Source organism: Thermobia domestica, chromosome 8 (genome assembly GCF_964235325.1).
Source record: "Thermobia domestica chromosome 8, izTheDome1.hap1.1, whole genome shotgun sequence".
NCBI lineage: Eukaryota > Metazoa > Arthropoda > Insecta > Zygentoma > Lepismatidae > Thermobia > Thermobia domestica.
In genome coordinates this window covers 242,496,216-242,511,545 of record NC_137461.1, presented here as the reverse complement: position 1 = coordinate 242,511,545, position 15,330 = coordinate 242,496,216, and the positions used below count along the sequence as shown (strand labels likewise).

The following is a 15,330-nucleotide window of genomic DNA, read 5'->3' as shown; positions in this document are numbered from 1 at the left end:
AGTGATGTACGAAAACTAATCCGCAAATTCATACCAAAGGGAAATATTGATGATTTACCTCGATTAGGACAACCACGAAAGGCAATTGATCCAGATACATCAGCAACTGTGTTGGGTGCATTGTAGAAAAGTCCTGCGAAGACTGTGCGACGTTTAAAAGTGAACATAATGTTAGTGTCAAAAGTGTTCAAAGAACATTAAAAAATAAAAATAGTACTCTTAAAAATTAGAGCTAAAATAAAAACTGTCAAAGGGTGATTTTGATAGACCTATGGTGTTTTGTGAGTATGCGTTTGCCCAGATAGCTCGTGACCCAGTGTTTTCTCATAACATTGTTTTTAGTGATGAGACAAATTTCTATGTAACAGGAGAGATTAACAACCAAAATGTCCGGTACTGAGCTAATACAAATCTTAATTGGATAGACGCATCTAAAATGCAAGATGGAGGTAAGGTAATGGTGTGGTGTGGAATGTGGGGCGGAAAACCAATTGGACCTGTTTTCATTGATGGAATCTGGGATGTTGCATAATATGGAGATATGCTTGAAAACAATCTTTACGCCACTTTTGTTGGACGAGGAAGGGTAATTTCGTCAAATATTGGCAACAAGATGGGGCACCGCCGCATTATGATGTAATGTAATCGATGGCTCAATGAACTCCCTTCCGGTTGCTGGATAGGTCGGCATGGGCCAGTTAAGTGGCCAGCAAGGTCCCCCGCCCTAACTCCGTTGGATTTCTATCTTTGGGGGCAGTTTAAAACTATTGTCTAACTGTGTAAAATTATTAAAACTGGCTACTGAAAAGGAGAATCATTACGGCTTGTGAACGAATATCACCAACTATGCTTCACAGAGTGCAGAAGCACTGGGTCTCACGGTTAAGGTTATGCATAGCACAGAACGGTGGGCATGCTGAACATGTCATGTGATTGTAACTGTCTCATGTGTGTTAGCTCTCTCTTTTCCTAGTTATTAAATAATACGTAATGTGAGATGTTACAAAGCTTGTTCTTTACTTTCTCCTTCAATTCGAAACTTCACACAGGAAATTTCACAGCATTTCACACATAACATGTCCTAAATCTATTCATAACTTCAAACTCGTTGTAGGTTTTGGAAAAATAACTATACCATTGAGTTTCTCTTCGAATGAGGATGTTGTTCAATATGTCACACAACCATGTTGCCACTTAAAATAAACAAGTTGATTCCAATCTGGCGGTCACCAAGATGGCGGACGACAACCTTAAACACGGTTGTCATAATGTTTTCCCGCTTGCATCACCATTCATCTCAATTGACTTCGGATCGAGTGCAATTACAGTTTCTCAAATACTTAGGCCGATCCAGATTTTGTATTTCACTTAACAAAATATTATTTTTCAATTACTTCGGACATTTGGATATTTTCCAATATGGCGAACGAAGAAGCTGTGGGATTTTAGTATATTATTTAAATAATCTTTACCAACATCTATGTCAAATTTTATCTTGTTTAGAATTACTTCCTAAGTTCAATAAAATTTTTAATCAGTTTGACGTAGTTTTCGGAATTTTAGAATTTAGTGCTAAATTTTTCTAAAAGTATGCGTTTTATGAAAAATTGTTTCGGGATAAAAATATTGTGTTATCTACGTTCTATTAAACAACACTACGTTTATCTTTTTATGTTCAATCGTAGCGAAGATATTACTATTTTTATCTGGGTATTGTTGATTTGACACTTCCAGCGGTCATTTTCCAATATGGCGGCGAAGGTAAGGAAGGCGTTATTTAGAACATAATTTCCAACATCTGTACCAAAGTTCAGCTTGTTACTAATTTGTTCCTTTCTTCACTAAAATTTGAGCTTCATTTACTGCACTATCTCACAAATTTAGGAGAAACAAATCTTACATAGCTTCCGTTATTATAATGCGTAAGTAAAAGGTACACATAAGAGAGAGAAAGATCACCGGTATAGATTTTAGATATTATTTGTAACGCCAGTGTGATCGTGCACATAATGCCCCAGACCAAGCTCTCAGAGATAAAAATTCTTCACGAATTCTTTTATACATGAAAATGTTTTAAAATTAGCTGAAAAGATGACGCTGGTAACTCAAATTTAATTAATACATTTTGTTCTCTTAGGAAATGAAAAGATAAAATGAAGTTGTTAGCTATTTTTTTACTTTTATTTCTTTACTTAACTACTTCTTTGCTTCTTTATTGAATGCTAGACATTTGCTAATCTCGTTGACCATTAACTTCACCTTTCAAAGAATATTAATATTACATTGTTAAGAAATGCTGTAAAATATCATTAATGATAGTACTCATATTTATCATTCGTGGTATGTCTCTGAGTTATTTACTAACACTTTAACATTATTAGCTAAATCTCATGTGGAGGTATCTAGACTATCATTTACCCAATCTTCTTACAATAATTCCATGTGGTAGTAACAACAGATCTACGAACTAGCGGCACAAAATATAGTTTCGCAAAAGCGGACTGGAACAAATATCGCATCTACATCTCTGATGAGTTTCTACCTACAAACACCAGTATCACATCTTTGGGTGACATCTACACTACCTCGACGTCTTTAAGTAGCCTCATCAGTGATGCCAATTTAGCCTATTTTTGGCTAAATATAGCCCTAATTGGAGAGGCATTTAGCCATACAAATCTACGAAATGCTTATAGCCTTAAATATAGCTTATTTTATGAAACCCTTTTGCCATTTTTGGCTTTTCTACTAGCTGTTAAATTAATTCTAAAAATACTTTTTCTTTGAGAATAAAGTGTAATTTTTAAAAATTAGCCTATTTGTCATCTCTAGACAGACGGTATTTTATTGCGCAACAAACGCTTGTTTTTCATTCTTCTTCTCTCTCCCCACCCACAATTTTACAACTACTTAACAATAGTTGTCGACTCAGAAAGAATTTTAATGTCGCTCCCGTAACGGCCCCGTTTGCTACTTTTTAATTATTTTAATTTTCTCTTACAAGAATGAAAGTTTTCTCATTCAAATTTAGTAAACTGTTCGGTTCTTCAACCAACAGAGACTGTTTTTCTTTTTTAAAGGAAGCTAATAGGATTTCTAATTAGCTTGAAAGCTCTCAATGGGAAGACTTCATTTTCAAAACATCTCTTGTGCATTTTTAAATCAGGTAAGGGTTAAACTAGAAATCCTTCTTTTAATTTTAGCTATAATTGAGGAGTTTGATGTAATAAGGGCATAAGCCAGTTTACGCCCTTTTTGCATCAAACGCATTTGTGGCTTTTGCCATGCTTGTTTAGCCTCCTGGTAACATATGAATTCAATATCGGAATAAAATGCTGCATATTACATTGTTTTATGTGAGGAAAAAAAAACACTACTTAAATTTTCAACATCATTTTTGTCCAACTGCATGTTTCAAACTTACGCCCTAATTGCATCAAACTCGTCAATTACTGTGACTAATTTCAAAATCCTTAAGAAACATATTTTCATATTTCCTACGGGCAAAAATTAATAAATAAATCTTAGTTTACTCACTATCTGAATGTTGAATCGAAAACTGACAAGAGACGTTTTGAAAATGAGCTCTTCATGTAATCATGATGATTCATGTGGATGTAGGGGCCGCGGTGGCTCAGTGGTAGAGCGTTCGCCTCTGGCGCTTGGGGTCCCGGGTTCGGTCCCAGCCCCTGCCAAGTGAACTTTGTGGTGGGTTTTCTCGGGGTTCTCCCGTTTCCTCCCACTTTCTTCATTCCACCATTTCATTTATTATTCATAATCACCGTCTCCTTTAGCCTAACCGGCATAACTGTGGGACGTAAAACTCAAAGATTTCATTTCATTTCATTTCATTTTCGGAGAAATAAGAAGTGTAAGGACTATGACCAGTCGAAAGAAGTACTAGTGAAAATTGGGACAATCTCAGTCTATACCTCTACAACCACAACCAACAATCCACAATCCAACGATGATGCATCCAGTTTCAGGGCCTCGGGTAGCTGCGACGTCATCGATGATGCGCCTTTGGCGTGGGAGGCCCGGGTTCGATTCCCGGCGGGAGCTCAAGTGGTTCGGATTCGACGTTAATCAGTAGGTCCACGTCTCATATAGCCTCGCTGCTGAACGGGACGTTAAACACAACATCAACTCATCGATGATGACTTACTTCAATTCAACTGATAATATGGCTGTTGACTTTTAAAAAACGGATGAGTTGTTGAGGATTTTATTGTAATTTAAAGTCATGTATGTTGCTTGTTAGTCTTCAGCGAATAAAATACATTTCAAATTTTACTATGACTCACTTATAATCCTACACACAAAATATGGGTTTAAAATCGATAATATGGGTTATAGGTTAGCACTTCAAAATCTAGCCACTTTTTGCTTGAAAAAGCTTATTTCTGAAGGCCATCTAGCCTACTTTCTTCAAATGTTGTTGCCAACACTGAACCTCATCATCAACACTACCGAAAACGCAGTCCCAGAAAGTAGCTTGCACTCCAATTCATCTAGTTTACTAACTCGCTCTCGCACTTCTTCACCGATCTTACGAATATTTACACAAATACAGAACAATAAGAGGTTACAACTTTCTATTGCTTCATCGCCAATTCCAGCAAATGGTTAAAGTTAAACATTATATAACCGCTCGGGAACGATTAGATTAGCTAACTCCTAGTAATCAATTACGTAATGAAACCTACTCAACAAAATTCTGGGACTTGTTCAAACGCCTTAGTCACGAAAAACATGGATCACAATATCCTATTCATATTATTGGCATTGCGCCTACTACCGATGTAGAAAAGGCAACAGCTTTCGCTCATCATTTTGACACCCCTATTCTACTTCACTCGTTATATATCTATCTTATAGTTTCATTACCACACCAGCCTTGGCAATCTTAACTGACCGTTGTTTACGCTTGCTGTAGAAAATCACTTTGATACTACTGAACCACTCACATCTCCAATTACCAGTAATGATGTTGTCGATGCTCTTCGTAATCGCCTAATACAGCTGCTGAAGCAGATACTATAACTTACAAGTAAATTCGGCAGTCACCATCGGTATTTCATATTGTCATAGCTCTTCTCTAACCGGCTATTGTGACAACAGGCTTTTTCCCTACCTTATGGAAACTCGCCAAAATAATGGTATTTCTGAAACCTCATAAAGATCCTACCAACATAGGTTTCTACCAACCAATCACTCTCATAAATATCTTCAGCAAAACATTGGAACGAACAACTCCACTCTTATCTACTTACTTATTCTCTTTTGCCATCTACACAAGCCAGGTTTTGACCATTATTTGGTACTGCTTATCACCTTTTGACACTATTTAGCTATATTATTAACCATTTCAATAAACGTCTATCTTCTGTACTAATTTCATTTGATATTTAGTGCGCATTCGATACAGCCTGGCATCAGGAATTTCTTTTGAAGTTACTACGCATTCTACCTTTAACATACGTACGGCTTATAGTCAATCAGTTTTCTTCAGCTTTCATCCCAAATTAATCAGGCTCAATCCCGCCACTTTATTCTTACTCATGGACTGTCCTGCTCTAACTCATGGACATACCAACTGGTTGTCAGCTCCATTGAAATTTCATGACATATCACAAATCCTGGAACGTTATGCTTTACGCCTTTCATACTCTCTACCACCTGACACTCCAAATAAGAAGTCTATCAGCGCACCAATATACCGACAACTTCTGCCACATTTCTATCGTCTTCGCTCTCGTTGTATCAACCACTGTATTAGAGACGCTCATTCGATTCTTCATGAACTTCTCGAGCAGACTCCAGCCTTGCCAGTCGACCATCTTCTTGCAATTCACGAACGTAAACAGGCATCAGATTTCTACAACAGTCATCGTCGCATTTATAGTCGTCATCCATACATGTATAGCGCATGATTTCATTACTGCACTCCGTTTGCACTAACAGGGCTTCAAGTGTCCTCAACCGCTCTGAGTAGCCCAGGTCAGAAAATTAACTCCTTCGTCCAAATTAGCAAGAATTTACACGTCTATAACAACACTCTTAGCACATCTGTACAGTCTTCGCTCTCGTTACATTCAACGCCGTATAGCAGATACTAGAACTCCATGAACTCTTAGACCAGACTCCAGCTCTACTATATTCATCGTTAGAACACATTCTTGCTATACATTAAACATGATCAAGCCATCTTTCACTATATCCCTTGTCATCGTATATATTGTTATTTGACATTGTATATATTGTCATCATTATGTCTATTGCACATAATTTTATCAATGAACTCCTTTGTTTTCTAACATGGCTCCAAGTGTTTCAACCTACTCTGAGTAGCCCCTAACATCCTCGTCGCAACTAACATCCTATATCCATGTGTTCTGTTCCTGCACTTTGTGTCATCATATAAATCATATAACGTGCTCAGGTCATCTTCTTTTGCATGCCAAACTAGATAAATATATCATTCAAAAAATAAATCCTAATACCCCTCCCAATGATACTAACAATAAATGAATGTTCAAGGCCCCAGAAAAGGCCTTCTATGGCCCGCAATTTTCGGATGGGGATGAAATTGCAAACTAAAATCAATAGTATTACATAATCTGTTTTCCACCAGATTGTGGCTATTGTAATTATTTATTGCACCTGTTTCTAATTTTCGATTGGGAATGGAGGGTTTTGTTTCATAGTTTTAAACCACTATACACTTACACGTTATCGATATTGGAATTTAAAGTACTGTATCTATCATTAATAATTGAAATGCAATAACAGGATGAGTGCAAAGATAGTACCAGTTGTTAGGACGCTGAAGCCGTATCGAAAGAAATGTTCCTTTATGTCTATAACAGTTGTCGCTCTATCCAAGTCAATATTTAAACTAGAACTTTCGGTTTGAATAGAAAGTTAAGGATGAAGATCTCATATATATATATATATATATATATATATATATATATATATATATATATATATATATATATATATATATATATATAAAATTTCGTCTTAATAGTGGGTTATGAACTGAGATTAAGCCAGACCTTATCAATCGGCTATGGAACATTAAACATCTGCTGTTTGTAATATTCATGTTACTTATTTTTGAATACTTAAATTATCTTATTACTAATTTTTTTTGCATGAGAGATTTGTACACTACAAAATTTCGGATTAGAACTTGTTTCGTTCCATTCCACGCTAAGTTTCCCGTTTTCCAACCCTCCAATTAATCAATTAAATAGTTTTCTCAACATTCCCGTTCTTAAAATGCAAATAAGTTTCAAAAACCAAAAATCTTTTAAATTATACTACTAGTGTAGGCAAATTAGACAAAATGGTGGAAAAAATCATAAAGAGATAAAAATTGGCAGAGATGTGTGGAACAGTGGTTCAATCAACATACTAAAAGTCCCGGGAAATCCGAGTGGAGCTTCAGCCGCCATATTGGAAAATGGCCGCCACTGATGCGGTAAAACTACTTTTTTTTTTCGTTATTTCGCACACAAAATGACAGAAAATCGTCAGAGAGAGATAAGAGTCGGTACAAGTGTCGGAACAGGGGTCCAGTCAGCATACTAAAAGTCCTGGGAAATCCAAGTGGAGCTTCAGCCCCATCTTGGAGGATGCCCTAAAACGACGTTTTTTGTTATTCCGCATACAAAACTCTAGTAAATCTTCAGAAAAAGATAAAAGTCGGCACAAGTGTGTGGATTAGTGGTGCAGTCAACATACTAAAAGTCCTGGAAAATCTGAGCGCAGCTGGCGCAGATGCGCTTATAGTGAAGACTGCTATTGAATAGTCTAAAACAAGCCTATCTAAAAATTGAGAACAAAATATACAGCACTAACGGGGTTCTCCCGTTTCCTCCTACTTTCTTCATTCCACCATTTCATTCATTACTCATCATCACCGTCTCCTGTAGCCTAACCGGCATAACCGTGGGACGTAAAACTTAAAGATTTCATTTCATTTCATTTACGCATATTTGGGCTCCCTAGAAAAGCTGCTTTCTAATTTTTGGGCCCATTCTTTCCATCTTTCTCTTACTTTTTATGAGCGCCCCGATTACAACTTTTCTGTGCTGCTTTGTTTATGTAATGTACCGGTAGTGAACCTGTTTAATACGTCATTTATAATGTCATGTTCGTATCGTATATTGAGAAAGAAAATTTAGTCTTAAAATGCCCCCCCCCCCCTCGAACGTCTGGGAGCTTCCCTGGATACAGTTGTCCCCTGCCTTCCCCTTCATAAAGTGCTGTGCTGAGTATGTCTCTATTGAAATAGAAAGGAAATAGAAGGATGTGCTAGACAGACTTGTTTCATTTAGAGCCCGCAGAAAAATAAGCCAAGTAATTGTTCCAGGATGGGCATCGACAAATGAAAACCCAGGAAAGCGAACCGGGGAAACCATATATACGTATGTAAATCTATTCAAGGCAGATCGTTGTTAAGGCTTCTGGCAAGAGATAAAATTTCAACTGTTGCATCTGTAGAATAATTCACATATTGGATGAACAAATACTCTGCTACACCGGATTCAACTTGCTGATTGGTAACCCCCAAAATATCCTTCGGCACCGGAGTTCCCATTAGAGTTGTTACGGCAGTAGACGGAGTGTTTTAATTTTTCAATTATAATTTAACTTCGAAGCCACCAAAACAGTAACACAATACTTCTGTACAAATGTGGTAACTAGTTTTGGCCACTTCTTACCGTAATGAACGTTTTCATTACATCATGTTGTTTTAAATTTATTATTGTTGAAAGTAGTTGAAATTACCGTTCTTCGCACGGAGAAAATAGTTTTAAAAAGTTTTTGAACCCTTTCCCCCCTTTAGGATATACACGAGGGATTAATTTAAACTTAAACGGCATGTGAAGTATCACTACTCATTTCAGCGGCCCTGAACACTCTAGATTATACAGTAATATCAATAATTTTCGATTATTTTTACAGGTTACCCCCTTTTACCCTCCTTGACAAAAATATGGTTAAAAAACTGAATTAGACTAGTTCTCATGTGCCAGAAAATCATATAAATCGATGTACCGGTCTAGGAGAAGTCAGCGAGCATATATAGTTACATCCATTTTTAGTTACATGTAGATTTATGTAAATTCTTTTGGGTAACTGCACAATTTTGTTGAGCAGTTAACAGTATACTCATTAACTGCATCCTTATAAGACATTCATATTTTAGAAGATCGTATTCAAGAAATTAACAGTATTTAAAATTTTGTACCTACGTCAGCAGTTAAGATAAATTATAATTACTTTTGTATTCAATGTATAGAAACAAATTCACAATCAAAATTTGTTTCTTAGAGCACGTCATTAATCAGAATTTGAGTTCGATACTTGAAATGTAAACTAAGAAAGGTGTTTAAAGGATTAATTAACAGGTAATATTTTCACAATGCTAATGTAATGCCTTATTCAATAACTGTATGATGTTTAGGAGGGCTAATATTCATTAAAAAGAGTGGTCAAGAAACAATTGTACGATTTGTGGATCACTAATCACCACTGATAGATCAAATTTTCCAACACTTTTGTTACACTATTTCATAATCCTATTATTATATCTATAAACTTAAGTTTACATCATAATTCTATTATTAACCTTCCATTTAGACTATGCAGGAAGCCTTATAGAACGTCTATGGCTGTCCACTTTTCCGACTGCCTGTTGACAGACATGAGAGGAAACACCATAAAAGACACTTGAGAGACTGATATTTTTTTATGTGGACTCTGTACCTTAAGAACAGACCATTTTTCTGCCTGTTTCGCCCCACAAAACCTTAATTGCTGAAAATCCACTTTAATTTACGATCGAAGTACTGCCAAGACGTAATTGGTTTCGGTCTTGATAATCACAGAGCAAAAGCGGTATAAAAATAGCGAGAGGTGCTTTTTTTGGTATGAATTGGATGTTCTCAAAATAAATTTATTTTCGGAATTAATCTTCCATAGTATGGTTTTTCCCAAGATTCTCCCGTTTACTCCTACTTTTTTCATTTCACTACTTCACTCACTATCATAATTGTCAACTGTCATAATAATTTACCAAAAATTAAAATTATACATAACTATGCAACGTTAAGCCAGAAATTGTATTTCATCATTTAATTCGTCTATTCCAACAGTAAATGGAAGATACTGTATCTACTATTTACAGTTTGTGTAATGAACTTGATGAAAGAAAAAAAACTGTAATTAATGGCGGGAAATCATTTTCTTGTATGTTTTCTACATCAGTATTGCCCATGAGAAGAGAAAGTTTTCATCATATGTCTATTTTTTATCTTGAAAATGAAACGAGAACTGTATTTTCAAATTCGAGATGGGATGAGAAATCTCTTGTTTTGTTGGCAACACTAGCTCACTCAATTCGTAGACCTCAAATATTTTTCGTGTTCCATAATTTGTAATAAAATTTATAAACAAATAAACTAATTATACGAACACAAGAAAGAGCACTTACCAAAGTTTAAATTATGCAAGTCATACTCATTACACCGTATACTTTTGTAACAAGTACGGTATATATTTTTATAACAAATGTTGATACATATGTATATCGGAGACCTCTCGGACGCAGAAAAGATTCTCATACATTTTACGTGAAATTTAAAAGAAAATTAGAACGTAAGTGTTGTACATACGAGACAAGACGAGAAACAACCCTTCAAGAATCGAGATAAGATGAGAATTTTTCAAACATTTATGCCACGAGACGAAAAAAATCATTTCCCATCTCTTTCAAAATATAGTTCAACACTCCGAATAACAGATGCCTTCGCCGCCCTTAAGCCTCCACTGAAACCGAAAGTAGCAATCTGTCACTTTTAGTTTAATACTAAATTTTCAAAGAACAAAAACTGTAAGAGATATGAAGTTAAAAAATTATTTGTCACTGGAGATGTACACTCATGTCCAAAATTATTGTCACATTATAATATGATAACGAATTCACCCGGTATTTCTTACAATGTTAATATGTGTATAATCGGCAAAGACATGTATGTGGCAAATTTCATGTCAAAAGAGCAGTAAATAAGAACAATAAAACGAAAATAAAACTTTCTTGTCCATTTAGCAACATTTTGTTTTACTCATTCTAATTTTCGTATTTATAATTCTTTTCTTATGAAATTTACCACAAATATACATTTCCCGATTAAACACATAGTATCAGTATTAAACGTACCCGGGCAAAATCATTATCAAATTATATTCTTACAAGAAGACAGTTATAGATATGCGATAATCATTTTGGATATGAGTGTACACACTCAACATCCCAAGAATAATTTCCATCTTCCTCCATATTCGCCTATTGACAGCAAAACTGATAAATCTTAGATTTCTATGTAGAATTTTTCACATATTTGTTTTGGACGTGTACTGTTATTTCATAATGTGAAATGGAACTCTCTTATCTCATTCTTCTATTTCTTCACTCATCTTTCATTTCATTTACAGTGGGGTTTATTCACAGTTCCATTTCCAAGGTCCCCAGAAGATAAACATTGGCAATAACTGTAATAGGAAGTACTCGTCAAGCCCTATCTAGAGGTACTGTTATTCTGACTCTAAAGCCACAGGAAGTTAGTCAAAAAGTGCAGCAAAAGTAACGGGGCCATTGGATATTGAAAGAAACTGAAAGTTTTTAGGAATAACATCAATATATGAATAAGATCAATATGAAACCACATTTAGCATATGTGAGAAGCATCCATAGAAGACAGTAAGCTATCATCGTAAGTGATAGGTAGGTTGAAGATTTTTTTTCAAAATCAGATATCTCGAAAGAAAACAAAGGTAGACAAAAGAAAAAGTACGTCAGTATAGAACCATTCAAGAGCTTGCATATAGCATGCAAATTGTTTCAAGGGAACTTTAGGAACAGGGCGAAACTAATTAGAGGTCATTTTTCATCATGTGACAACTGCTGCCAAAAAGTACCAAATGACGTGATTATGATTTATAAAACTATGTTTTCCTTTATGAAGCTACTCAAAACTGGATGGACAACATCAAGACTGAAATGAGTGATATTGTATAAATTCCGGGGAAAATGTTAACTAATCTGGTTTTCCTGTATAAATGTCAGAAGAAGCAATAACACCATTAGGGAAACAACGATTCAAAAGTAAGGGTGATCACGAATATCCGGAATTTTGCGAGCATTGTCGAGACTAAACAATACAAAGGGCATGCACGATCATATCTGTGGTGCGGCTTCTAGCTTACAGTTACAATACGTAGCTTGAAGAGCGGTATCTCTGGTCAAGGCACGCTCAACGATTATAAGAATTCAGTTAACTTTGCTCATAAAGAGATGAGAAAACACTCTGGCTCGGACAAGTAACGGTGATTGAAGAGTATTGAAGCCTGCATTTGAGTTATCTAAAGGAATGTGATCGCCTAGAATCTCAACTCTTCTTCTGGTTTGTCTGACTTCTGTATGATATGAAGCAGCTTGATTGTTGATATGAGGTAGTGAGGTTTCCCGGGGGGGGGGGGCACTCGGTCGAAAAAGTGTAAAAAAAATCTCTTTCAGGCCAGCCACCCTGAATTAGGTTTTGCTGGGCTTTCTTCATTCACACCAGGCAAATGCTGGGATGGTACCTAACTTATAGGTCCCAGGCCGTTTCCTTCCTTCCCTTTCCCTTCCCAGGCCGCTTCCATTGTGTGCTCACCGAGGGACGTCATCTCTCGTAACGTGAAGGGCTAAATGGCCTTAGATGACGAAAGCCCAGAAATCTAAATCCTCAGTCCTAAACCCAGAAATCTAAATCCTAAGTCCTGAATTAGTGAGGTTAGTTATCTCCCGATGGTGAAGCTCAGGAAATCCAGGTGAGGTTAGAAATTGCATAGAAATGAAATAACTATCTCGCAGCTTTGCGAGAGGAGTAAAAAAGGGCTGAAGAAGGTTCTCTAGCGACACCTTGCTCAAAAATCTATGGACTACTTCAGGTTGATCATAAAATGCGTAAAGATGCAACCCAAACTCCTTGTTGATAGCGTAAACAACTGGAGATCGCGAGTGATTTGTTCCATGCATATGCTTGGGGACATAATAGGATACAAGGAACTCTCTAGCTTCTCTAATCCAACGACTGACCGCAGGTTGGGAGATGTGTCATTCAGATGCCAGTGCCTGTTGTGTTAATTGATATACAATTCAAACATATATAAACATATCTTGTTTTTCATCTCATCTGTAGCATGTGTTTTGGAAGCAATTGTTCCAATAACCTCTAGAGAAAGCTCTGTTTGATTTCGAATTCAACGGTCAATCATTGCTTCAAAGGACAAATTCCTGCTCCTTGATTTGATAGCACTGTCTCTAAGCTCAAAAATAACGAATTCCAACTGTCATGCTACAAAAGTAGAGGTGTCGGGGTGAACAGCTTGAGGCAAAGACCGGAGTGATGTTGAACACAAGAGCTCATCTGGAATGAAATGAGTACTGCAACACCGTGTCTCCTCACGGATGAGAATCCTGGTGACAATCAATGCATGAATGTTTGCATCCTTTGAAACAGACGAAGGATTCAGGATTTTCTCAGTGAAAAACCCAAGAGTGATGGAGTCTACGATGCACATGATTCCGAATTCGATTGAGGCTGGTGCATCATTGGATCATCATTCTAGATTTAAAGAGGTAGATGAAGATGACCTTGATTGCTGAGCTTACTTGTATCGATTGTCGTTACACTTGTTGCAGAGATACCCGTTCGGTACTTTATGATACGCTCCACTAGTCAATTTGGTGAGATCTTTGGAGCAGTCATGGCGCAATCTCTTGGCAGGTGGTTCCATTTTTACTAATTGCGAAGCTTGAAAAATTAGAAAGCTTTCAAACGAAGGCTTGGTTACTGGATTCTTTAAAAAAACTTGACTCTATACTAACCTATGCAAACAAATATAAACAAACTGCTTTTTCAAAACACCCATGTACAGAAATTTAAACAAACTGTTTATACAAATCAGAGAACCGAACCTCTCTCATCGAAGGTCTAGCACTAACCGAATGCAATTTGCTTTGATCTACCTTGGCGTACACTGTCACCCAACCACCGCAAAGAACATGTAACGCCTTCACTACGAAGATGGACTAGTGGCTAGGACGCGCGCTTTTGGTATCAACAGTCGAGGGTTCGATTCCCGGTAGGAAAGTATATGAAAAGGGTGATTAGGAGTCTGCTTTCATTCCATATCTCAAAGAGACTTTAAGCCATTATCAATCAATCAATCAATCAAAATGGAAATATAACTAAATTTTTGAAATGATTTGACATCAGTTTTCACGTGGTGAAGAATGGTCTCTAATTACTTTCACCCTGTTCCTGAAGATTCCTTGAAACAAATTGCATGCCGTTTGCAAGCTCTTGAATGGTATTATACTGACTTACCTTTTCTTTCGTCTACCTTTGTTTTGTTTCGAGATATCTAATTTTGAAAAAAAGTCTTCGATCTATCACTTACGTTGATATCTCAGCTTAGCTTTATCCTTTATGGATGCTTCTCACATTTGCTAAACGTGGTTGCATGTTGATTTTATTCCTATATTTATTTTATTCCTAAAACCTCTCAGTTTCTTTAAATCGCCAATGATACCGTTACTTTTGTTGCCCTTTTGGGCCAACTTTCTGAGGCTTTAGGGCTAAAATAACAGTACCTCAAGATAGGGCTTGACGAATAGTTCCTATTACACCCATTGCTCAACGTCTACCTTCTGTGAGGAATTGGCAATGAAACTGTGAATAAACTCTGTTCTATTGTAAACAAGAATCTTATATTTTTATCTCCTGATTTTTCATTTTATTTCACAACTCAATCATTTTATCTTATATTTCTACTACATTCTGTCACAAAATCCATTACTTTATCTCATATTTTTATTAGCTTTAATTATTTTGAATGAGAATACTTACGAAAGTCGATGGACTGCACAAAACAAGAAAATATAGAAATGAGAACTAGAATAGTGCGATATCTATCCAACATGTTTAACACTCTGTCTTCATATACAAGTACAACTTTTAAAAACGACGTATTGATAAACTAGGTTTTTATATATACCCATGATAGCACATTTTGAGATATAATAGGTTTACTTAAGAAATCCTTCTGGGAAATTTCCTGTTCGTGTGTTTGTCAAATCTCTCCAAATTCGTGGTCTCTGAACTCATTAAATCTCATAAGAAGCACTTCCTTGTATGTTTTGATTTGAATATGTTTTCTACTTCACTTTTATGATGTTTATTTATTTTGTTTGCATACCTTGTGACC

At 36.2% G+C, this 15,330-nt stretch overlaps 1 protein-coding gene across 1 annotated transcript in view; it reads right to left on the bottom strand.

Annotated features, from left to right (window-relative positions):
- Window positions 1–15,069, bottom strand: part of LOC145691978 (protein takeout-like) — a 55,043-nt gene extending 39,974 nt beyond the window's left edge. The window contains exon 1 of the mRNA XM_081767276.1: window positions 14,973–15,069. Within this exon, the coding sequence (XP_081623402.1) occupies window positions 14,973–15,045 (73 nt within the window). The 5' untranslated portion in view covers window positions 15,046–15,069. The remainder of the gene's footprint in view (window positions 1–14,972) is intronic.
- Window positions 15,070–15,330: the final 261 nt, after the last annotated feature.